The 25,522-nt window shown below is 43.7% G+C and overlaps 2 protein-coding genes across 16 annotated transcripts in view; one reads left to right on the top strand and one right to left on the bottom strand.

The window, feature by feature from the left end:
- The window catches only part of BTBD10 (BTB domain containing 10), a 30,198-nt gene extending 16,669 nt beyond the window's left edge, over nt 1–13,529 (top strand). For all 7 annotated transcript variants that reach the window (XM_053979535.1, XM_053979533.1, XM_053979531.1 and 4 more), the window contains 7 exons: nt 4,709–4,902; nt 5,567–5,852; nt 7,476–7,578; nt 8,283–8,403; nt 9,402–9,599; nt 10,191–10,301; nt 12,474–13,529. In XM_053979535.1, the coding sequence (XP_053835510.1) occupies nt 4,749–4,902; nt 5,567–5,852; nt 7,476–7,578; nt 8,283–8,403; nt 9,402–9,599; nt 10,191–10,301; nt 12,474–12,784 (1,284 nt within the window). In that variant the 5' untranslated portion in view covers nt 4,709–4,748 and the 3' untranslated portion in view covers nt 12,785–13,529. The remainder of the gene's footprint in view (nt 1–4,708; nt 4,903–5,566; nt 5,853–7,475; nt 7,579–8,282; nt 8,404–9,401; nt 9,600–10,190; nt 10,302–12,473) is intronic.
- A 285-nt stretch (nt 13,530–13,814) lies between these two features.
- The window catches only part of BMAL1 (basic helix-loop-helix ARNT like 1), a 55,487-nt gene continuing 43,779 nt past the window's right edge, over nt 13,815–25,522 (bottom strand). For 7 of the 9 annotated variants that reach the window (XM_053979521.1, XM_053979520.1, XM_053979519.1 and 4 more), the window contains 9 exons: nt 25,049–25,198; nt 23,075–23,321; nt 19,921–20,027; nt 19,427–19,577; nt 18,798–18,886; nt 17,822–17,930; nt 16,001–16,094; nt 14,921–15,023; nt 13,815–14,513 (listed from right to left, as the gene is read on the bottom strand). In XM_053979521.1, the coding sequence (XP_053835496.1) occupies nt 14,353–14,513; nt 14,921–15,023; nt 16,001–16,094; nt 17,822–17,930; nt 18,798–18,886; nt 19,427–19,577; nt 19,921–20,027; nt 23,075–23,321; nt 25,049–25,198 (1,211 nt within the window). In that variant the 3' untranslated portion in view covers nt 13,815–14,352. The remainder of the gene's footprint in view (nt 14,514–14,920; nt 15,024–16,000; nt 16,095–17,821; nt 17,931–18,797; nt 18,887–19,426; nt 19,578–19,920; nt 20,028–23,074; nt 23,322–25,048; nt 25,199–25,522) is intronic. The other 2 variants (XM_053979524.1, XM_053979527.1) reach the window with 1 other exon arrangement.

Raw genomic sequence — 25,522 nt, 5'->3', positions numbered from 1 at the left:
TCATGAGGCAACTGCTTTTAAAGAAAATGCCTCATTCTCTTACAAGGACAGAGCTTCCTTGATCCCTGTCTGAGCGGGAAAATAATTTCTATGACTGACTTAAAGTTCTTGAATGGGTGTAGTGCACATGGTTCCTTTGAAACCAGGGAAAAATGAGTATTGAATTTGTGAATATTGCCAAAATACATGAATATTCATGAGCTTGTTTGGTTGTTTTGGTTTGGGTTTGTTTGGGGGGGGGAGGGCAGGAAGATGTTTCTTTTTTTCTCTGTGTAGGAAAGTAATTGATAACGCAAGTTGTTCTTCCCTTTCATAAACTTTTGGGTACTAGGTGGCCTTACATATACGGGGCTTTTTCCAGCTTTAGTGAACAAAGGGATGAGGGTTTAAACAGTGTTTCCGTTGTTCTTTTTCCTCTCTTACGCTTTTAAATTAAATGCGATGTGTCCTTCAGCACACAGGAGAAAATTCTGCTTACAGTTTGGTGCTGTGCCTTATGTCTTCCACAGCCCAGAGTGCAGCTGGTGGTCATCAGCTGAGGAATCCACTGAAAGCTGACTTGGCAAACACTTCTTTTCAGGGTGAGGTGGTCCTTGTAGCTTCAGATCGCTTTCTTGGAGGCTTGAAGTAAGGCTCTGTGGAGGCTCCACTGGGTGCTGTGGCTGAGATTTTGGGTGAATACAGCATGGCAGCCATGGCTTCCTGGCACTTGGAACTTGCAGTGTTCCACTGCTGTTAGAGGAGTCCTGGTGGTGTGTCTGGTCTGCTTGGTGCTTCTGTGGACCACAGGAATTCCTGTTTGCCTGTTCTTCAAATGGGGCAGCTCTGCTGTGGTCAGTAGATTGGTAGGAAGCTGCAACAGCATGGCTGTGGAACTCCCAGTGAATGCCAGTTTGTCTTGCCTTCCTCACTGGGCCAGGTTTGTACTTAGTCCCTCACATTGCTGGTGAGCAGTGAAGGCTTTGTGCACTCCCTGCAGAAACAACCTCCTGGCCCCACTGGCTTTATGTTAGAGAGGGAGAAGAGGAGGTGACTAAGTCCTTCTATCAAATGAATCAAAATGACTTGGTAGTTCTGATGTCTTCCTTTTTCTTTGAACACTTGCAACTTCTTCTAAAGCCTCTGTACAGGAAAAGAAAAGTCACATGTCTCCTTTCATATGTACAGGCCACAAATGAGCTCCTTTTTCAGAGTAACAATAAAGCAGCTCAGGACACAACTTTCCTAGTCGGGTACCACAGGGTAAGGCCGATGCCTGTCTCTTCTGACATGCTGAGCTCCACCTCTGTATTTTCTCTTTGTTCAGATTTAAGCTCACGTTAGTTTTCTTGTTCATTGTAGAGCAAAGTTGTATTTAAGGGGTAGCATTGATCTGAGTGCTCATACTATTGAACACATGGAACTTCAAGTTTGTCAACTACACATCCAACAGATCAAAGAACTATTTTTTGTGAATTGTGACTCAACAGTGATGAGATTTAAGGCTGACGTTTTAGCTGGCTGTTACTAAGATGAATGAAGATTTGTGATTCAGCCAGTTGCTTTCTCGAGCCATACTGCTTGAATTCTCAAAAATCTTGCAATTTTGGCTTGTGTCTTGTGGCTAATAGATGATGCATCGGTCTCACAGTTATCATCAATCTGTACATTAAAGGAGGAAAGTACAACATAGGAGTAAGTAAATGAGTGCTGTGGCCAGCTGCAATTTGAACAGCCCTTTGAAATTATTTACTAATCTGTCTGTTTCCGAAACAGTTGATTTACTATTCAAGGATCGTGTCTTCTTCCAGCTGGCAGCCTCTGCCTCTCTCCAGTGTGCTGGGCTGAATTGATGGCCCCGGCTCGGCAGGGATGGCAGCAGGAGCAGGATAGATAATCTCTGAGCGCTGCCCCCCTCCTCCAGGCTTGCTGGCTGCTGGCAGCAAAGCAGAAGTGGCCCCAGTTGCCATTCAGGGAGGTACAGCTGTGCCTGCCATGGCCCTTCCTTGGGGCACGGCTCAGGAGGAAGCGTGGTGCCAGCTGAGTCAGTGTCGCTTCCTGTAGCACCTGTTCTTATCAGCTCCTGGAAGAGATCATTAACTAGGGTTTGCCCTGCTTCACTGGGAACTCTGAATCACTGCTTGGAGGGTAATGGGGCTTTTAGATGGTTTTCTGGATTAAGAATCACATTTTAATTGCCTTCTCTGTTAAAGAGAAGTGTTTGCTCTGCCAAAATGTGTGATAAGCCTACATCCCATTACAGTGGTTCAGTTTCATTTTCTAGCGTGTTTCCCCTATTTAAAGCAAATAGAGCTCTTTAGCTCCTGAGAAACAGTGAGTCATGCATTTTGATACTATAAAATGTGACACCTGCAAAACTCTGTTTTCTCACAGCATGGTTGGAAATGTTATCAGGTCTAGGATCAAAGCTGTGCTTCAACAGAGGCCTGGTCACATGAGGCTTTATTGGGATTTGCAGAGATGTTTTGTCACCAGACTGCTATGTAGGTGTTTGAGTACTCCACACATACACACCCCCTTTTGTGGCACCCTTGATTATACCATAGCTTGCAAATATAAATGCACAGATGAGATACAGAGCTTCTTTTAAAAAAAAAATTCACTGTTTTTTGGAAGTTTAGTTGTAGTAGTAATGAATATTGTCATGTTTAAACTTGGGCTAGACTTTGGTCTTGAATTTGAGACTGTAATCCATGTGTCTAATAATTTATGGGCATATTTTGTATCTATTAAAGTGGTTACATTATGTATGTGTATATCTGTCTCAAAGGAAAGGTACAAAGGTTTTCCTAAACTGTTGATGTTGTTTTTTTGGAGGTTTGCAGATCTCATGCTTGCAAACTTTTGCATGTTTCACTTTAAAAATAAAGAATTTGCCTTTCTCTAATAGAGAGGTAAAACCAGTAAGGAGACTTGTTAGCTGTGCTGAAATGTTGTAAATTTTAATTCCTTCAGAACTGCATTGGAAGTCCTCAGGAAATTTCCTTTTAATAGAAGTGCTTCATTCATTATTCTTGGACTGTAAATCTGAGTGTTTTCAGCCAGAAGCAAGGCTTGCAGTTCTTTTCCCTTATTCAATAGACCTTTGGCTGACTCCACATCCCAAAGATGCATTTCTTACTGCAGCATATTTTAAGCTTGGCAGGAAACAGGATTGCAGTAGATTCCCTCTGCACCAAACTTGTGCTTTGTCAACAGGAGATCCTGCCCTCATTCTGGCAGGGCAGGGAGAAGCTCGTGTGCTGAAGTGAGAGGTACATTTCTGACTCCTTGCCTTGTGCTAAACACTCATCTGTCACAGCCTCTTTGCTCTCAGTTGAACTCCTCTTCTTATCAGTCTCTGAAGCCTGAAATTGCAACATCTTATGCTAGTGGAAAGCCTTGATTTTTTTTTTTTTTTTTTTTTTTATCATCACTTCTAAGCAACCTAAAAAGAGGACACTGCTCAATCTGCTTGTCCAGTGAATGCTTTTCTATTTGTTATGCTTGTCTTAGCCAGGCCATCATTCTTGCCTCTCTGTGTTCTCCTACAGCATTCCTGCAGTCATGATTTCAGGTCTCTTGGTAGGAGTTATGGGATGTGCAGGTTGCAAGCAAGTGGGGCATTGAGGTTCCTCTGGGAAATCATGACTCTGCTTTGTCTGGCAGACCTTGTAGCTGTGCAGGAGCTGGGTTATCCACTACCTGAGGCTTTGGGAATTTCTTCAGTTAAACCCATAAATAAGGAGTGTTGTCATGCTCACACTTGAAAGGTAAACAGCAAAAAGCTGCTTTAGGAATTCTGGTGGGGTGCAAGGACACAGACATGTCTGTGCTGTCCAGACATAAATTTGTCTCTTTTAAAGAGTGTAAATAGAAGATATAAGGATTTTTGGCAAATTCAATGATAGCTGTTGCACGTTGATTTTTAATTTTTAGATAGTTTCAGGGAGTTGTGGGATCTCAAAACTGACTAGTTTTGTTAGTTGGTTTAATAATTGCAAAACGTAATTGATATCTTAAGTTCAGTAATGTAACTTAATCACAGTCTAAAACATCTTAAACTATTATATTAAATTTGCTGGTTTGGAACAAATATCCTCCTTGTTACTGACAGTCTGGTAGGTCGTGGCTTTGATAGTATAGTTCATGTCTGGGTTGTAGTGCCTTTCTACTGTTCTTTTTAAGAATAAGTGAAAATTTAAAACAGAATGTGCAGAAACAAACTCTTGGCTGGTGTGTCCCTCATTTAACACTGACTACCTTTGCAAAGGGCAAGTTGCAGGAAAAGTGTAAAGTCAGCCTGTGGCCTCAAAAGGTTTTACCAAAATAGGTTGCATTGGAAAAAAAATAAAAGATCCCTAACTTCTAATTTCATTCTTTGATGAGATCATTTAATTTAACAGTAAGAATAAAAAAAAAAAAAAAGTGCTTGTTTGTATTTGACCTACCCATTCTGAAAAAGATTTGTGTGAATGCATCTTCACAGGCAGGCTCTGCTGATCAGGTGCTGTCTCTGTAAATCACACGGCAGCAAACAGATAATTCCTGCTGCCTACTTAATGTTCCAAGTAATTGTAAATACAAACATGAGTGCAACAAAGAAAATGGAGCTGGATAATCCTAATCTTGGGAACATCTCCATGGAGTGTGAATGCCTTGACAATTTAGATGTGTAATGTCTCTGAAACTTTGAAATGCTGAACATGTGACTTATTTCTGCTTTCAGCACCTCATCCCGTGTTGCTAAAGGAATAGACTACACCAAAATGAGCCTCCATGGTGCGAGCGGTGGACATGAGAGATCAAGGGACAGGCGCAGATCCAGTGACAGGTCTCGTGACTCGTCCCACGAAAGAGCAGAATCTCAGCTCACTCCATGCATCAGGAATGTCACTTCACCAACAAGACAGTATCATTCTGGTGTGTGCAGATCTCTGCCATTTCAGGATTAAAATTCTCCAAATTTGAGTACTATTTTGTTAAAGGAATAGAATAAAAAGTGTTAGTGTTGATGGCACAACATACAGATTTCTTACATATGCCCTGGCTGGGAATACCCTTCTTTGATAGGTTGTAACTTTTTATTTTCCAGGCTGCAGTGTGTATTCCTATATGATGCTCTGATTTAGTTCAAATCACAAGAGCAATCTAATTTTTATAAGATAATTGACTGAATACATTCCCTTTATTCTGTAGGGTCTAGGTATTTGGAAATAGAGGAAATAGGGATTTTTTTAAAGTGACAAAATATGGTTTGTTTCTTTGAGCTGTAGCACCAACTGTGATGCAATAGCTTCTGTGTTGAGTTCCTTTTTCAGTACTAGAGTAGTAAATTTTCTTTGTAAAGACTTCTGGGGAAGGTGAGGTGGATTTGATGTCTAGGTGATACAGACTTTGGAATCTCATAAATGGGCAGTTATTTTTGAAGGTTTTTTTGACCAGAATAGATTTAACCAAAATAATTTGTACTTAACTTCTCAAATGGATGTGTTTTGTGCCCGGAAGGACACAGACTACATAGGACTCCTGTAAATCTCCGATTTAATTTCTTGTTTATTCTCCTTCCACCTCGTCACCACCGAAGATCGCGAGAAGGATCACAGTTCATCTCGGCCCAGCAGCCCCCGGCCCCAGAAGACGTCCCCCAATGGTTCTGTTGTCAGCATGGGCACCAGCAGCAGGAACAGCAGCCAGTCCAGCTCAGATGGCAGCTGCAAGGCTGGTGGGGAAATGGTGTTCGTGTATGAAAATGGCAAAGAGGGAGCTCGCAACGTCAGAACCTCCGAGCGAGTAACGCTCATCGTGGACAACACCAGATTTGTTGTAGATCCTTCCATCTTCACTGCACAACCTAACACAATGTTGGGCAGGTTTGTATCTTTTTTTGGTTTTGTTTTTTTTTTCCTTAGTCCCTAACTGTTACAGAGAGCCATTAATCCTTTGTGGGTATTTAAAATGTTTGAATAGCTGTTGGACTCGTATTGCTGCAGCTGATCTTGCTGATGTTACCAATTTCTAAATGCCTTTAAGTAAAAATCAAATGCAAGTTCTCTGGTTTTGCAGGGAAGCCAAGAGATGTCTCTTACCTAGAGATGACAGCTGATAAATAAATTACCATTTCATGATGTTCCCATTTCTTTCTGTCTTCCTGGGCATTGCTCCTATGTTCAGTCTGCCTCACTCTTCCTCATTTTTAAAGCTAGGTGCTTCATAAAACGAAGTGGCATAGTGAGTGTAGATAGTCTCTTTCAAAACAGCAAGGAGGAAAATCTTGAAGGAATTTATTTTGCTTAGTGGGCCTACCCTGACAATGTTCAAGGTCAGCCCATTTATCTTCTGAAATGTCAAATAATCAGTATAACAGCCCTGAGCCACTCAGCAGAGAGGCTGAATGCTCAAAATGATCAACACTTGAATGCAAGTCTGCAATATGTGTGTAATGTTTTCTGTAGAAAACTATAATGAGCAACATATTTAACATGTTTGCTTGGTGGGAAGAGATTCAATACTTGACTTGCTCAAATTCTGGTTGGTTTTCCCTTGTCCAAATGCAGAGGGCACCACTTAAAATCTTGCATCAAGAAAGAAAAGAAAGGTTTGTCTGTGTCACTTTGGATTTGGCTTTTTCATTAAAATATAGCTATTTCTCAGCACACAAGGTTATAATCATATTTAAAATACATGTATATAAATCTCTTTGCCACAGTACAGGTAATAAATGTGATTAAACTATTTCTGCTCTGTTTAAATCACTGCAGTGTGGGATAAATAGTACCTTGGATCCCTGTTTTGTGAAATGTTGGGTGAGTCACAGAGAAGGCAAGAAATACTTCTCTGTCTAAACTGTCAAAAGAAATAAATGGAAGTAAGAATCAATAGAATTAAATAATTGATTTAAAGCACTTGCATATTATACAATACATGCATACATATAAATATCCAGACACACTGGAAGTGTGTATCAGCTGAAAAAAAGCAATGAAAGTTTCCTTTTCCATGCCAAGCCTTAGAGTAAGTGATGCTGCCTAGTGCACTGGATTTTTTGTGCATGTGTGATGCTGAGTTATTCTTCCTTTGGTATTGGTTCAAGGAACCAGGTTATTTTATCCTCTGCTAATTGAAAAGTAGGTTAATAAAGATATGGAAATACTGCTCTAACATGCAGGTTATTTATAAACCCACTTCCCCTCAATGTCAGTCCTCAGGACACTAAGTAGGAACAGCTTGGGAGGTAAAAGTAACTATAATAAGAATGTGTTATTTGCCTTAAGCCTGTATCCTGTTAGACTGCGTTTTTCTAAATTTTATTTCTTGTAGAGTGGTCAGAAAAGACACGTCAGATCATGAAGTGAAAAACATAATCCCAACTGAACAGAAGGCACTGCTTTCCCCCTGCAGTTTCTGTACAATTTGTTGCATTTTATTTTTCTTATTTTCAAACAAGAAAACCATAGTGAGGAATTCTAACCCAAATTTCTGTCTTTCTTGAGCAGGATGTTTGGATCAGGCAGAGAACACAACTTTACACGGCCCAATGAAAAAGGAGAGTATGAAGTTGCTGAAGGAATTGGTTCCACTGTGTTTCGTGCTATTCTGGTGAGTTTTTAGAGGCAAATACTGTTAGGACAAGCACTATCAAGAAGTAAAACCTCTTGGTTTAACCCAACTTGCATATCTAGATTTTGTGGATGGCATAGATACTGCTCTTCATACTGTTTAGTAGAGGGAGTAAGATGCTTGATATGAACCCCCTTTTCCTAGACATGAATATGTGACAGGGAGAGAGAAAGTACACATGAAAGAAACCAAAAATTACTGCTGCCAGCAATCTGTTCACCTTTTCCTATGCATTTAGTTCACCAAATTCAAGTACATTCTGCCCTTCTAGAGCTGAAATTAGGTGAAACAGAATACTGGAAGTGAACTTCACGCAGCTAACAGGAGTAAAGCAAACTTCAGTCTGAGATGGAAATGGCTCCTTATTTAATATCCACACAAAGAAGCAGAGGTGCTGGACTGCTTTGTCAGCAGCCTTGGAATGGGAAGAGCTCAGTGAAGTACAGATAAAAGACAGCAAAATTATCAGTATTAAAAGTTGTTACTTAAATAACAATTTTAACCAGAACTCGCTGCTCTGAAAACGGATAAATTTGAGGACAGGAATATTCACAAAGTTTAACATTTGTTGCTTTCTTACATTTTGGGGGCTTTCTTTGTGGGGAGGGTATCATGAATGAAATGATGAAATGTTTCTGTTGGTGGAGGTTGTGCATTGTGTTTTTTCTTGGTGCATCCTGCAGGATTACTACAAGACTGGGGTGATCCGCTGTCCTGATGGGATATCTATTCCTGAACTGAGGGAAGCATGTGACTATCTCTGTATCTCCTTTGAGTATAGTACTATAAAATGCAGAGATCTTAGTAAGTACAGAGTTTATTTTAATAATTTGAATTATACAAATTGACTTAAGTGCATGTGTGTTAATTCTAAATCATGTCCTTTATTGAGATAAAGAAGATGGCTGGCACTACATGAATAAAATCCATCCCTTTTTATCTCTTATGTAATAAAGCCCTAAAACCAATGGATTTATGTTCTTTGAAAAATAATGTCTGATATTTCAGCATCTAATTCTGTGCTGTGGTCGCCCTGTGGAATACTTAGCTCTATGGCTGCATTTGCAGGACAGATACAGTAACATTCAGTGGTACCTTTTTTTGCAGAGGACAGAGAGGATAATTTTTCATCTCGCTTAGGAGAATGGGGCTGTCTCCCTGGTGGCAGTGGCACAGCTTTGCTGGTGGAGTGGGCTGCTCCAGGGTTCCCAGCACGTGCTGTTCTCTCCAGCTCCCTCGCTCCTGAGCACAGCCCAAGCCTGGGCCTGTGCCTCTGGTTGCTGTGCTCTCCCTGTGTGTGCAGTGCAGGGCCAGCCCACGGCATTCCTGCTGGGAATGCTGTGCAGGACCCCAGTGCCTTCCCTGGCAGGGCCACCCAGCCTGTCCCATGCCTGAGCTCTCTGTCCTTACAGGGATTTAGCAGCTCCTGCCCTCAGGGCTTTGAGAAGCTTTGGTTTTAAGCTGCTGCTTATGAAACATGAGCTGTGTGCTCTGTTCTCCCAGCAACTGGCTTAAATGATGTTTCTTTTAGGAAAACCAGGAGCAGCCTTGCACAATTACCAAATATTTAGAAGTAGTAAAATGCAAAGGAAGTCTCAAAGTCTGCCCAACACTATGTTGGTATATGCAGGACAGGCTGTAAATACTCAAACAAGGTCTGAAGTTACATAAGCTCATAGACTAAGTGTTTTTACACCTGTCTGCAGTAATACTACCAGATAAACAGATCTGCTCTTTCTTATTGCTGCCTTCATCTCTTTACCAAGCTCTCAAATGTGCCTATGCTTAAAATCTTCTTCTAGGTGCTCTCATGCATGAATTGTCAAATGATGGTGCTCGCAAGCAATTTGAGTTTTACCTGGAAGAAATGATTCTCCCATTGATGGTAGCCAGTGCCCAAAGTGGGGAGAGGGAGTGCCACATTGTTGTGCTGACAGATGATGATGTTGTTGACTGGGATGAAGAGTATCCCCCCCAAATGGGAGAGGAGTATTCACAAAGTAAGTTTATCCTCATTGTTCCCACCAAGCCATGGTAGAGGTAGCAGTGAATGTGCTGATTTAAAGTTGTTGTACAGAAATAAACCTCTTAGTTTGAGAAGCTCTGCTTAATAATATTTTGTTTCACAGAAGCATATGTTACTTGTTATGTTCAAATGTAATTAAAAAGAGAAGCTAATTTTTATTATTAAGGTATTGTCAGCCAGTGAGGGGGAAGAAAATACTTCTGTAGAAAGAGCTTGAGGAAGGAAATGGGTAGGAGTCATTACTGTGGGAGAACAACTAGAGGTTTTTTTGAGAAAAAAACAAGTGCTACTATTTTTGGAGTATTTTAGTTGTGTGGATGATGAGTTTAAGCACCTGTAAACGGACTGTACTGTCCATGTACATCTTGTCCTGCAAGATGTGCACCCAACCCATTCCCCAGTATCTTCAGTGTTTTTCTCTAGAGTTCTTGAGTTTCTCCCCCTCTTCTGAAATAAAAATACTGGAGTAAAGCAAAACAGTGGAAAAGATAAACTTTTGTGTTTTAAGGCTAGAAGGTTAATATTTGCATACAGGGAATTTTTTCTCATTAAAATGTATTTTTAGTTATTTACAGCACAAAGTTGTATAGATTCTTCAAATACATTGAAAACAGAGACGTGGCCAAATCAGTTCTGAAGGAAAGGGGGCTCAAGAAGATCCGACTGGGCATCGAAGGTAAGGGAAGCTTTGCTTGTGCTCCCTCTTTGGCCTTCAGAGTCTGCTGCACTTTGTCGGGATCTGAGATATTTAAATGCTCCCGAGATTGTAGAAGTCTCTGTCTTTCAGCCCTGCTGCCAAAGGAGGAGTTGTAATTCATCTGTGCTGGTTTTCAAGGTTGTTTATTCTTTCTTATCTACAATATTTTCTCTCTGACCTGCAGCAGGTCTGTCCTGCAGGACAGTGTGTGGGGCTCTGCCCCTCAGTGGGATGTTACAAACATTCTAGACTAGAAATGTGTTACATTTACAATAACGTGCCAATATCCATCACCCATGTTGAACAGTGTGTGCCCAGCCCAAACCAATAGAAAAATGCCAACACCACAGTGAAACATGGAGGGCATGAAGAAGAAGAAAAAGGATAAGGCACGCCCAATTTTCCTCCATCTTGCCCCCTTTGAAACCCTTATCTAGAATCCTAAAATTCTACTTTTGCACTTGTGCCACACTAATTGCTACTTACATCAAACACTCAGAGCTTGTAATTCATCCTGTAAGACTAAAAACTTTTCCATGGACAGAGATCAGAGACAGTGTCTCTCAGGGCTCTCCTGACCCTCTGCCAGGGTCCCAGACCTTCCAGGGCAGCCAGAGGGATGCCACAACACTTCTCTGCTGTATGGCTTTCTCTGTAGATGGAAAAGCAAGGGGTCAGTGTTGTCTTTCCTGCTGAGGCTGGGTGACAGAATGGCCAGAGGGGAATGGTACCCAGCCAGAAAACCTGACTATGGGCTTCAACCTGACTATGGTGTCCAAGCTGTGTCTGGCTGCTGGGCTTTGTGCAGACAACTTGGGTGTGTTCTACTGCCTTCATGACTTGCATCTCATGCCCCGTGCCCTTGAGTTTCCACACAAAATCTTCTCTGTGCTTTGCTTGAAGTAACAAGGCATTTGTACAGCTTTGGATATTGTGTTCTTGGGCTGGTATCCTTTCCAGGGTGTGAAATGAAAAATGTCATGTTAAGTGGCAGGCAGACATTTTCTTTCAGGAAGTACAAAACTGTCCAGTGGATCAGTGAAGTGCAAAGAAATACTTTAATGTAAGTTAGGAGGCTGCTCTGTAATATCTCACTGAGTAATCTGATTTTTATCATGAATGTAAGAACTGGGTTTCTTTGCATTATATTTTTCTTGTGATTGCTGACCCAGATATTTTAGAATCCAGCCTTTATAATTAGCAGGATTTCTATCATTCACTCACCAAGTTGTCATAGTTACGTTTGTAATTTGCCAAGAAAAAGCAAATGCTTTTAACTGGTGAGCTCTAAAATAACTGATTTCAGCTGAACAAGGTGGCAGCCTTCTAGCTAAACAAGAACTGGCCCTGCCTGTAATGCTGGCTAAATAGCAGATTATTTCTGCTGGCATTTCTTGGTTTGACAAGGAACAGCTGTGGCACCAAACTGTGATGCTGCTGCCCTGCAGTAATGTGTAAAATGGACATTACTGTTGGGGCACAGGGAGAAGTGACTCGAACACAGCACAACCATCTGCACTGGCAGTGCCAGTGGGTGCTGTGCTCTGTACAGTCAGGGCCGATGTTGTTGTGCACTGAACAGTCAGGGCTGATGTTGCTGTGCTCTGTGCAGTCAGTGCTGATGTTGCTGTGCTCTGTAGGGCAGGGCTGATGTTGTGCTCTGTACAGTCAGTGCTGATGTTGCTGTGCTCTGTACAGTCAGTGCCGATGTTGCTGTGCTCTGTACAGTCAGGGCTGATGTTGCTGTGCTCTGTACAGTCAGTGCCGATGTTGCTGTGCTCTGTACAGTCAGTGCTGATGTTGCTGTGCTCTGTAGGGCAGGGCTGATGTTGCTGTGCTCTGTACAGTCAGTGCCGATGTTGCTGTGCTCTGTACAGTCAGTGCTGATGTTGCTGTGCTCTGTAGGGCAGGGCTGATGTTGCTGTGCTCTGTACAGTCAGGGCTGATGTTGCTGTGCTCTGTACAGTCAGGGCTGATGTTGCTGTGCTCTGTACAGTCAGTGCCGATGTTGCTGTGCTCTGTGCAGTCAGGGCTGATGTTGCTGTGCTCTGTAGGGCAGGGCTGATGTTGCTGTGCTCTGTGCAGTCAGTGCTGATGTTGCTGTGCTCTGTACAGTCAGTGCCGATGTTGCTGTGCTCCTGCCTTTGCCAGGTTACCCCACGTACAAGGAGAAGGTGAAGAAGCGGCCGGGCGGGAGGCCGGAGGTGATCTACAACTACGTGCAGAGGCCGTTCATCCGCATGTCGTGGGAGAAGGAGGAGGGGAAGAGCCGGCACGTTGACTTCCAGTGCGTGAAGAGCAAATCCATCACCAACCTGGCGGCGGCAGCAGCAGACATCCCGCAGGACCAGCTGGTGGTGATGCACCCCACGCCGCAGGTGGACGAGCTGGACATCCTGCCCATGCACCCCGCCCCCGGCAGCAGCGAGCTGGAGGCCGAGGGCCAGAACCCCCCGCTCTGATCGCGCTGCCCCACCACAAGCATGCTCCTACAGTGACTGTGCCCAGCTCATACCACACTGCAATGCCAGTTTCTCCATTGTGTTCCGGTGTTTAGGACCTGGCACGGCCCCGGGGGGTGCCTGGTTGCTCTGGGAGGAGCGCAGCTCCGGCTGCTGGGCTCGGTGACGTTCGTGTCTGTGTTTACCAGTAGGTTTGTGACGTTGGTGACTCGTGAGCTGGCCTGGCCCCGCTCCGCGGCCCCGCAGCGCTGTCGTGGCACGGGGTTAGGAAGCAGAGTGGGAATTGATAGTAGCACTTTACAAATGGTTGAGAAATGGAATTTGAAGCCATTTTTTATAAATGTATTGCACAATACTAACAAAGTGCTTCTATCAAAGGTATTAACTGTACATAGTTTTGCTCTGAATAGATTGACCCTTTTAAAGTTATTGTATATGGTTGAGCACAAAACTACTTACTCTTGGGTTTTTGGATTGAGGACGTGATTCAATGACCCATGTAACATCTTGTTCAAGTTCTTTAGTGAATTTTTTCACTTGTTTGCAGCGTGAGCCATGTTCAAAAATTGTGAACAACGGACAGGGGCTTTATCTTAAATTTTGCCTTACCTTAAGCTGTTCACAAATATTTATTTAATACATTTTTCATAAGTGTCATGAAATAGGAAAATGCAAATGATTCATTCTTCATTTATTAATGATTGTAAACAAGTTTTTCATGCAAATAAAGTTTCCATTATTTTAATGGGCTTGAATTATCTGCAGATTATGAATTTTGCAATTAGTTGCTTTTCTTTCCTCAGGAGAAGGATGGTCAGTATTAAGTGAAAAACAAGTATTTCTTTAAGATAAATCAGCCTATTTCAACGCACCTACCTGTTGTGCTTTTCTCAGGCTAAACCTGGATCTAGGCGTAAGTAACAGTAACTTCTCTGGGAATATTGTCGTGACAAAGTCGTGTAAGTGTAGGTAAGGCACTGGCTTTCCTCCCTTTTCCCCCAAGGCTAAAGAAATGATAAATACCAAGTGCTTCTAGCATGCACCTTCAGCAGGGTTTTATCAAATTTATTTATCAAAGTAAATGCTCCATCTTAGAACAAGGGAAACATTTATTTTAAAAATATTTAACTGTCTAATACATTACACTTTAACAATATTTATAGTAAAGGATTCTTACAAGAAAGAATAAACAGCTTTATGGTACAATTAGTATAAGAAATATCCACATGGGGACCGTTTTGCAGTGTAAAAACACACCATACATCTGAAATGGTCATTTGCATATAAAAGCTACCACTGATGCCAGTGAGTCGCACAGTGATTTAAAAAAAATTTCAAACAACAGAATCCAAAATATACAAGTATTGCAAGCTATACACAGCTAACCAAATCAACACAGAACACTGTAGCAGGTTATTCCACTTTGTCTGAAGTTAACACATGGTAGGATGAGTTGCATTCTGACACCGCTTTTATGAAGTTCCCACATAAAAGCCTCTCAGTCCCACGAGTTTCACAGACTGCAGAGCTCCACCAGTAAATGCACTTGGACGCTGGTGCTGGGTCACTCACAGGGGCCAGGGCAGGTCGCTGAAGTCCACGGGGCCGCCGAGCCCCGCGTCGGCCTCCAGCAGGCTCATGATGACCGCCATGGCTGCCTCGTCGTTGCTGGGGCTGCTGGAGCCCTGCTCCGTGTCGATCATGTCCATGCCCATGTGGGAGTTCTCCCCTGCAGGAACACAGCACGGCCGGCACCTCAGGGGGCTGCTCCCCTCGCTGCCAGCGTGCTGCAATGGCTCATCTGGGGCCAGGGGCAGCTGGGTCACTCCTCAGCAAGGGACACACCCCACAGGGACGACCTGAGTGCCAGAGTGCACGCACAACGCTGTAGCAGCATCTGGGGAGCAGCTGAGCTACTTCACACCAACCCGGGAAAAGAGGCCTCCAAGCACTACCTAAGGAAATTCCAGTATTAAGTTTATAAAACAGGCTGCCAGGTGCCTCTTTGGAGTGCTTTGTGCCTCAGCTGAAGCCTGCAGATGGTGAAAGCAAATTACTGCTAAAACCAACCATCGTGTTGCAGTGTGCATGTGTGTTCAGCTGGTACTGAGGGTGTTCACGTGTGACTTCACTTACCCAGGATAGAGGAGTTGTCGGAATACGGGTACCCAGAATTATCCTGGATTTGCCCAGACAGCAGCCCAGCTGAAGAAATGTCTGGAGTGCCACCATTCAAGATCTTGAAAGACAAAACAGAAGCTCTAAAGCAGCGTGAAACGGTGCATTAAGTCTTAAACTGTCCTGTACTGGAATTTTCAATATAGGGTAGATGGACTTCTCAAAATAACCCTGTGGTTTATAACAATCAATCTTCAAAATAAGGAGAAATATCAAGGGGGTACTGAAAACCCCCAATTCTCCACCTGCATTTGCCTTTATACCATGCCAGCAGCCCCTGTTCTGTGGATATGTTGAATACTGTAGGGCAGAAGAAGAAAGAATAACTATTATCAGAATTGTAACTCTGTTCCAACCTGGAGTTTTATTTCAAGAACAAAGAGAGCTGGGAATAGACAGAAACATTTACTGTCTGTTCCAGTACAAGCAATTCTTACAAGCAAGTCATCATTTCTGAGAAAAAAAGGTTAAGTAAGTCTGAAGCAGTGCATAAGGATCTGGGTAAGTGTTCTTGCTTAGGATAAAACTTCCATAAGCATTTAGAATGGCTGGAAGGAGCCAGGACAAGAGTTCAGGTAGCTCAGTGCTGGTAATGGCACCTGAGTGCCACTCAAGCAATCTCAGAGCAGGGCAGGTGCACAGCCTTGACTTGAAAATAACCTCTGAGTGCCCAGGCAAGCACCCAGTTGTGCTGGTTTGAGCCCAGGAACACTGGTGGGATTCACTGGAGCACAGCCAGAGCTCAGTGCCAGCACTGCCAGCGTTCACCAGCACGGGGTGTCAGAGAGTTTTTGGAGGGACGTGAGGAGAGCTGTTCCTTGCAGCTCTGCTGAAAACATCCAACCTAAAGGGCAGGTGAGTGTCAAACACTGCTGGAGTTTGGGATTTACTGCTGGCTGCCCTTCAGGCAGTGCTGTACAAGGGGTGTGACCACCTCAGTGCTTTGGCTCAGCCCCTTTGCCAGCCCAGCAGCCAGGAGCTGTTCCCTGAGCACAGTCCCACGTCCCCTGCCCTGCCTGTGGGGATGCTTGTTCTTACCTTCTTCCCTCCTGGCGAGGATGTGTCGGGTGGGGGGGTGCTGGTGATGTTCAGGGGACTTGAGCCACAGCTGGAAGGTGATGATCCTCTTATCCTAAAACATGCATAAAGCAGGGCATGCATTTACAAGCAACTCAGAGACCTGGAGTTTTAAATGCTGACTTCAGTATCAAGTCCCATAAGGTGCTAAAAGCATGAGGCTTCATTTTTGTAATCTCCCCTTTTCAGTGTTCCTCACACCAGCAGGAGCAGCAATGCTGTTATTTGCAGCCAGACCAATGGTCCTGTGTAAATCCAGCCTGCTTGATCTGCAAGCTTTACCTGCTCCCTGTTTTTTTTTCCCGGACAGCCTTCACAGAGTCAGAAGGAAAAGGTCCTAAGGGGTCCTTAAGGGCTGCCAAGGAAAGCCTCATTTTTGAGTATTTTACTTCAATTTCCACCAGCAAAGAGTTCCAGCTGCCTCAGTCACAGTAACCCAGACTCCTCCAGTGAGCTCCTGCTACAGAAGTCCACTGGACACTGGATTGTTTGTAACTGCTCAAAGCCACATTGTTCACTTCCATTTTCCATAGCTTGATCAAACATCGTTAATAATGAATCAGGTATTGACTACAGGACCAATGAATCTCCAGACTAAAGGGAGGAGGGGTAGTTACAGAGAAAAGCAATGGAAATGGGATTCTTCTCCTTGGCAGAGTTCCCCTGGGAAAGCTGAACAGAAGGCAGCTTTGGAAAATAGTAACAGATGCTGAAAAAGGACTGGAACTAACCCAGGGTCCGAACTGAAATGCAAACATGGGTGGTAACTGCACTACTACACTCACTTGGGCTAATTAAATGTTTTACAGCTACTAAAAGAGATGGTTAAGCTTCGAAGTAATGATTCAACCATGTTTTTCTTTTCCTCTTTCCCTTTTTTCCTAGTTCTACAGAGTGGAATGAAGCCTTAGGGACAGGTCTGCTGTTGCCTGAAGTGAGGACAGAGGGAGTCTCCTGCCTGCAGCAGGAACAAAACAATGGGAAACAGACTGAATGTGTTCCTGGACTGCAGCTCAGTCTGCTTAAATTGCTACCACCAAACATCTGCTGGGTGAGACCCCTTTTATAGGAAAGGGAACACAGCTCCCAAGAGGAAATCAGTGAGGAACAGGGGATTTTTAGCCAACAGAAATGAAGTGGTACCCGTGGAAAGCAGCTGCTCACACAGGTGAGAACACAAGAAGCAGCTGTGGATCCCCACAGTCCCTTTAGTGACCCTGTGCTTGACCCCCAGCCCCACATCCTGACTGCCATGGGAAGGCCCCAGCATTGTGTCCTTGCTCCAGGAGCTGCAGGGGAACTGCAAAGCTCATCATGCACATCTAACAACTCCAAAAGCATCTGAGCGAATGGAGTGCACAAAAACAAACATTGCTGTTTTGGCACACAGTCAATAGCTTTGGCATTTGGAGGTTGTGCCACTCACAGCCTCAAGTCACTGGGAAAAGAACAGTCTGGGATGGATTTGTTTCTAGGTAGCTGCCCTTTTAAACTCCTGCTTCTGGTAAACAGGCCATCATCATCACCACTGCAAAGAAATGCCAATACATTTCTTTACAGTCTTTTGCAGCAGGGAGTTGGAAGGTTGGAACTTCATGCTTTCCCTGTGGGGGCTGACTGCCTCAGGGATGCTGAACAAGAATCTGTAGCTGTCTCAGAAGTACAGTGGGATCATTCCTTATTCAGCTTGAATTAATTGTTCTTTCAGAGGAAATTAAGGAAGTCTAACTCCTCTTAAAGAACAGTAATAAAACAGCGTAACTTCACACCATTTTCTCTCACCTGTGAATCTCCATGATTTCTTCAGCAATCATCCTCCCTATTTTACCTGCCCCAGCTCTTGTTCCACCTGGAATTCCAGGCACAGTGGGATGAGTCCTTTTGGGGCCACCTGAAATGAGCAAAAATTTTAAGGTCAGAGAAAAGCTTGCAAACTTCCTCCACAGGGCAACTGTGTTTAGGCTTTGAGTGGCTGCAGGATCTTCTGAACAGGATTTATTGACAGTTCCACCAACTGGTGAGTGACTTCAAATGGATGAAAACTCTGGCTTGCACTGAGCTGTGCTGGGTCTCAGATGTCCCAGCAGGGACAGGACAGACCCCAGCTCTTTAGAATCTGGCTGTTCTCTTTCAGAATTGAGCATCTGGTGCTACCTCTTGTCCAGAGCTGGTCCAGCATGGCCTTTTCAGACCTGCCCTACTCTGTGCCCAAACAGGCTCTTTCTTCTCCAAACATGTTTGTTCTCTGCTTTGTGTGAAGAACTTGCCAGTGCATATTCTATTCAATATGAGATAAACCCAAGGTACCTGATGACTGCAAATAAAGCCCCTGCAGGTAACTGCAGGAATCTAAAGGTGAAGGGAAAAGTGAGGTCTGACCAGTTAGGAGCTGTTACTGTAATGTGATTTCACACTTGCACAGCACCTGGGAGGCTGGAAAGAACACCTCCACTTGCACTCCCAAAGCACTGCACTTGGGAGGAGCACTTGGAAAGAGCCTGATATACTCCAAGCAGAGTAAATCCCACACTGAGAGGGCAGGAAAGGCCTCAGCATTGCTTATCCAGAACGGATAATGCTTCTGGAAATGCATATTTAACAACAGCAACCCTCAGGAGGTGTGGCTCAGACCCAAAGCTAAACCTCATCTTCCTTAGGATATTAACAAATGTCAGTGCAGAAGGGCAGCAGATGTGTGCAGGCAGGATGAGCTGCTCCCAAGGCAGGAGAGCCAGTGATGCCTGAGCACAGGAGTTACCTTCTCCAGCCTGGAGCACGCTGTCCATGCTGTGCGGGGACGCTGCCAGCTGGGGAAAGGCCGCGTCCCCGCTGTCCAGGACCGTGGTGCTGTGGAGTGCAAGGATGAGAAAAATCAGGGACAGAAAACCCTACAGGTAGAAAACCCTACCAGTGATTAGGACCCAAGTTATGCTGCCAGAGTTTCAGCAGTGTCACCCCTGTGACTGACAGCAGGGCTGGATAAACAACAGAAATCAACCACCTCAAAGTGTGCAGTGCAGGACCCCAACAATTTCTCAGCACAGAACTCCTCAACAGCAACTATTCTGCTGAGAAGTCACCCCAAGAGAAAGGAAAAGGGTGGGGGAAATACCTGCCAAGGCAAAGAAATGCATGTCCCTTAAGTTCCTACAAAGACCAAATCCCAGCTTTTCCCAAAGAAAGAAAATATTTCATTTTCTGCAAGCTTTAACAACCAGAAATTAAATCACTGCAATTTTTAAACTAAACCCCTTCTCCTTGGGGTGTTGTCTGGAGAAGACACCTGTTGTCACACAGAAGGTGTGCACATATTTAGGTCAAATCTCACATGAGAAAAGGGCAAAGCAATGGGCATTCCCAGGCACCTGCTGAGGGAAAAGCACTTACGAAACGACTGTGTTTGTGGAGACAATGTATTCTACTTCTTTGGTCCAAGGGTTCATGAAACTGAACCAGCGACTCCGCAACGTAATAAAAGAGCCATCTTTTATTTTAAACTTGTAGCAATTAGTTGTAATTTTTTCTCTTGTCTGCAAAACTGAAGACAGGCAGAAAGCAAGTCATTTGTGTCAAGCAGGCACCACAACATAAATAGAGCTCTTATCAGGGAAAACCCAGTTAATTCCTCCCCACATCCCTCAGGAAAAATGCTATTTCTCCCTCATCCCCCTGACCCATCCTGAACCTCAAATATTCCCTACAAATCCATGCAAGTCTAAGATAATCTCAGTGTTTGGCACATACAGCACAATGCTCTTGCCTACAGCATTTGCAAACAGCAATACCCAAATCTTTTCAAGTCTGTTTGGTTTCCTTAATGCACAACAACTGTTCCCAATATTTTGAACAAAATTTCTTTCCTGAATGATTAAGAACTGTACCTTGTCTGTGACATTCTGCAAGATGTGCTATATCATCTTGATGAAAATATTCATAACACGAAGTACCTAGAAGTTCCTGGGGTAAGTATGCCAGGATAGCTGTTGCCCTGGGGAAGGCAGGGAGAGGAAGAAAATAAAGGAAAAAAATAAATCTTTTCAAGTTGAAGTATTAGTCAGAGATTCCTAAAGCTCACACTAAGGCTGGGTAAGGCTCAAGTAAATGCAGAAAGGAATTTTCAGCTTAGAAGGTAAAAAAAATTCCTTAAGAATACTATTTTTAATTCTCAGGTAATTAAAAAAGTACCTAACACCCAGAGCCCTCAGGTATTACATTTGACCTACCATCACCAGAGGGGATGCAAGACTTTCTAAATAGCTTTGAAGATTTGCTGTAATTTTGGGAATTTAAGCCTGAAAAAAGCTGCCCTGTAGCAGCCACAAGGTAACACGAAGCTTTCTGCACAAAGTGCCACTGCACAACTGACATGAAAGGATCGGAGAACTCAGGAGTGGGACAGAACAACACCACACCAAAATCAACTTGGATTTTGTACTTAGAAGAAAATTCTTAGAATTCTTAGAAGAATTTTCTTCTAAGAAAATTTTCTTAGAAGAAAATTCTGTGTTTCTTAGAAGAAAATTACTGTGGGAGAAATGATGGTTCCTTGAAGAATCTGAAATAAGTGTCAAGATTTCAAACCATTCCAATTCAAATTAAACATGGAGGGCAATAAGGAACAAACCCAGGCAGGTCAACACCTCTTCTTTAATCTCAAAAAAGCCCAAATTAAACATTATAAAATGCAGACATTAGTACATATTAATAATTATGAATAAGAACAGAAGGAAAAAAGCTGATGCACAAAATCCTTAGTATTTCAATGTGGGGTATTTTTGTACGTTCCCAAACACAAGAGAATTCAAACTGATTTTTGTAGGGTGAGCCTTATGCCAGGACACTTAAAACTGCAAGAAAACTCATCAAAGCAATCTCTAAAAGCACCACAAAGCAGCAAAACCAAGCCTATCTTTAAAATGGAAGAGCTGGGAACCCAGTCAAGCTTATTCCAGTATTTTTCCAAGGCTTTTAGCAGCACTGCTGTGGTGGGATACCTCACATAGATGGGGAACAACCAGCATGAGCAGCTACAGGTAATTTGTCAACCCTTTTCACAGCAGGATGAACAGGTGCTGTGGAAAGGAGAATCTGCACCAGATTACAGACATCAACAGACTGGGTGCATTCAATATCTGACCATGTTCTATTATGCAAGGAAGGAAATTGTTTGTGTCCTTCTGGAATTTCATCCTGTATTTACTTTTTTCCTCAGCTCGCTTCTCCCACTTAACAAGGCAGCTCTGAATCCTGAAGCTGTATCTGATGACATCTGCATAGATAAACTTAATTTTACTCTCAAATTCAGCATGCAAACCAATTAAAAGTCCTGAATAAGTAAGAGGAGAGATGATTCTCTTTTAAAACTCTGCTCAGTGTAGCTGCCATTCCAACAGAGAACATTGTTAAGCAGCTCCCTGGCTGTGGCAGCCCAGCTAATTGGTACCTAATCCATAGCTGTGCTTCTCCAGGGACCATGAAATCCATGAAGACAGAAAGGGTCACAGGGAGTTTAGGAAGTGTTTCTTTCCTGAGTTCCTTGGGCAAGTGATAAATGAACAGTGCAAGTCTACATGAACAAAACAACCTGGCTTGGAAATAAATTGTTTTCAACTTTTACAGGTGCCTAAATATTCTCTAGGCAAAGCAAGGATCATTGGATGTCAGCTTCAGGCCTACAGATGAGGCTTTCTTCTAAATAAATTCCCTTTCAAAAAGTCCTTTGAAGTAGCATAGACATCCCAGGGACTGTAAACAACAGCTGGAAAGCAATTCAATAAAAGCATATGTGTTTAAATCCAATGGGTCAACATCTTCTGAGTCTCATTATTTTAGAAATGCCTTCAAACTACACATCAGGGGAGTAAGACTGGTCTTTTGAAAATAAAACTTGTCTGTAAAGAAGATAGAATGGCATTTTCTGAGCAACAGAAATCTACAAATGCTCCCACAGCTCCCAGAGTGAGCACCAGCTCTGAGCACTCAGGAGTTGGTATTTTCAAAAGCTTTCTATCAAATTAAAACCAAAAACACCCAACCTAACCAAAACCCACAAACCCAACCACTCCAAAACAGATAAACAACATAAAAACCCCCCATATTTTCTGCACTTCACTTCCCCCCATGACTATCCTCTACTTCCTCTCAAAGAGCACTAAGGATCAGCTGAGTCTCCCCTGAAAGCAATTCCAGCAGGCAGATTCTGTCACAGTTTGGAGCTTGGGCTTTTCTGAGTCTCAAGCAGCTGAGCCAAAGCTACAGGGAAACTGGAACAGCCTCATCTGGGCAGTCTCAATCCCTCTTGACAAGGAATGGAACCAAACAACCCCTCTCCAACCAACCCAGCACGACCTCTCCATTAACATCCTTCAACCTCCTACTTTTCCCTTGACGACCCAGTAATTTTCAAAGAAGATTCAGGTCACATGTGCCTGCTACTGAAGAAAATCCAAGCCCTTTCTTTTGGAAAAGGAATGAATTAGCCTTTTAGATAATAAATTTGACATTTGAAAGCAGATACCACATGGGCATAAGTTCTCAAACCGTTTCCAAGAGATAACCCTTATGAAAAGCTTTCCTTCTTGCAAACACAAAGGGTCACAGAGAGAAGCATTAATCCAGCAGAACGTGTCCTAGTAAACAGTTATGTAAGTGTACATGCTAGCAAAGCCTAACCCAGCCTCTGCAGTCTCTTAACTGCCTGGTGTTTGCAAGAGGTTTCAAGTAACAGAGGGAGCAGTTGGGGTCCAATTTCAAAACATTTTCTTCTGAAGATGACACACATACATAACCCCCCTAATGAATTGGCAGAGAAGATCCTGGCGTTTATTCGGCCACGTTTTTGGAAGTTTGGGGGATTTTTTAAAAAAATTTAATCAGCCACACTGAATTAACAGCTTTGAGCTCCACCTCAAAAGCCAAGTAAAAAAAAAGCTAAAAAGGGCAGCAACTTCTTTTCCCAGTGGGATTTACACTGCTGCAAGGCAAGCTGTTGGTGAGGCAGTGCTGGGCAGTGGAAGCTGCTAGGGGAATTCTCACCTCTGATCTACAAAGACGAACTTGCCGTCGATGGCGTGCCGGGACACGTATTCCGTGGGCTTCACCCGGATCTCGCCGTTCGCCGGCTGCGGGACCACGTGGGGATGGAGCCTGCCGATGGCAACGAGGCAACTCAAATTACAGCCCTCGTTATCTGGCTCGTTATCTTCATCCAGGCCCATCTTTGTTGGAGGCCAGCTTTTTAAGTAGCCTGTGCTATGAATAGTGCAAAAGCTTTTGCGGTCTGCTGTGAAAAGAAAACAAAAAAAAAAAAAAAAACGAAACGAAACAAAAACAAACCAACAAAAACCCAAGAAAGCAGTTAGGTCGTGGGTACACTTTTGGAGAACTTCAACTCAGTTCTGCTAATAACACACCTCCTCTCTTATTAAGGAAGTTTAGGATATTCTTCACTAAGGAGGGGCTGGGGGTGTTCAGCCTGGAGAAAAGGAGGCTCAGGGGAGACCTCACCACTCTCTAAGCTGCCAGACAGGAGGGTGGAGCCAGGTGGGGATCGGCCTCTCCTGCCAGGCAAGCAGTGACAGGATGAGAGGACACGGCCTCAAGCTGCATCAGGGGATGTTCAGGTTGGACACCAGGAGGAATTTCTTCACAGAAAGAATTGTTAAGCATCGGAAAGGGCTGCCCAGGGAGGGTGGAGTCCCCATCTCCGGAGGTGTTCAAGAAGTGACAACACCCAGTGCCACAGTCTGGCTGACGGGGGGATGTTTGGTCAAAGGCTGGGAGTCAATGATCTTGGAAACCTTTTCCAGCCTTAATGACTCTCTGATTCTAAGGGATTTTTCAGCGCTCCTGCTGTAATGCAGCTAATCTGAGATAATCCAATGAACAATTTATCTTGGCAAAACTACTGTTTATGCTGAAACATCACATAGCTCAGACCAAGGTTGCTTTCGGTAATTTTGAGCAGAAATTGCATCACATTTTATTATTTCAGCAACAGAGGCAAATAACCCAAAGGAATGTATGAAGAAATTTGTGGATTAATAAATAAGATGCCTCTTTCATCTTAACCTGAGGCTCCTACAAAACCCATGTTTGGCAGAACATACTGTGTCTGGGGTGTACAGGGGACAGCTGTACATAGGGGTGATGAAGATTTGCAATGGCCAGTAAAAGTCAGTACCCAAAAGAATTCCTCAGCTCTGAGCAGGCCTGAAAACTACAAGGAAGATGGCTTTCATAGGCAGGTGGAGTAAAAGGCTTATGCCAACTACACAGACTGGCTTCCTCAGCAGTGAGCACAAAAGCAGGATCCAAGGCTGAAGCTGAGCCTGAACCTCACAGGGAGTTGGGGCAGCTGCTGTAGCCAAAGAATGCACCAAAATTATTCTGCTCTCTTGCTGTTTGTCTTTTCACTTCAACTAACACCAAATGTATCATTCACAGTAGTTAAAGAAGAAATCTTCCCATTTGGGATAAATATATATTCCAACATGCCTAGAATAATAGCCTGCAGAAGAGAAAATATTACCAACACTGCTAATGCTACAAGCAAATATTCCAGGTGTAGGAATGCCATGTTTCCAGTACTCAGAATGTACCAAACCCACAGATGAACTTAGAATTACACTCATTTTTTTGAGGTGGATATCCATCCACACATCACTGGGCAGAGACCAAGGAACAGCTCCCCTTTACTGGAGACATTGGCCAGGTGGTCAAGACGGACCAATATCTGAAGATGATGCAATAACCCCTCAGAGCTGTTGGCACAAGCTGCCTGAAAAAGTTTCAAGCAAGCAGAGTGGAGTATTTGGCTTTAAATGCTAATACAGGTGTGTAAGAGATACTGGAGGGGGGCAAGAGGGAATTTGAAGAAGTAACAGACCTACACATTGCTCAGAATATTAATAAGAAACATCAATAAATGTAAAAAATTCAACCACTGCGAACGAGCGGCATTAAAAAAAAAAACCCCGACAGCCTTGGCAATAAAGGCATGATGGTTACCTTTCTTCTTGGAGCAGGTTGAAGGGAAATCCTTGTCTTCTACCTTGACGGAGGGCCTGTTGCACTTCATCCTGCAGAAGAAGGAGCGCCGTGCTCCGGAGCAGAGCCGCGAGGGCCCGGGCGCGATGTCCGTCTTGACCGGGAGTCCGGCTGGCAAACAGCGGGGGAGGGAGGGTCAGCTGCAGAGGGAACCACCCCAGAGAGCCCACCCCACACTGCTTCAACCTCACTGGGCCCTGCATCTCCTGCTTCTGAGGTTTTGATGTGTGTGACGGTGCAGGACCCAGCTGACCAGACTGATACCTTGGGGTTTAGCTTTTTATTTTTTCTTTTTTTTTTTTTTTTGATTTTGTGCTGCTTTGGTGTGTGGGTCTGGGTCTCACCTAAGGGGATAGTAAGATGTGGGTTTTCATATAAGGGGATAGGAAGGTGTGAGTCTGGGTTTCATACTAGGGGATGGTGAGCTCTCTTCAC

Source organism: Vidua macroura, chromosome 6 (genome assembly GCF_024509145.1).
Source record: "Vidua macroura isolate BioBank_ID:100142 chromosome 6, ASM2450914v1, whole genome shotgun sequence".
Lineage (NCBI taxonomy): Eukaryota > Metazoa > Chordata > Aves > Passeriformes > Viduidae > Vidua > Vidua macroura.
The sequence above is the reverse complement of the archived record's forward strand: the minus strand, read 5'-3'. Positions and strand labels throughout refer to the sequence as shown.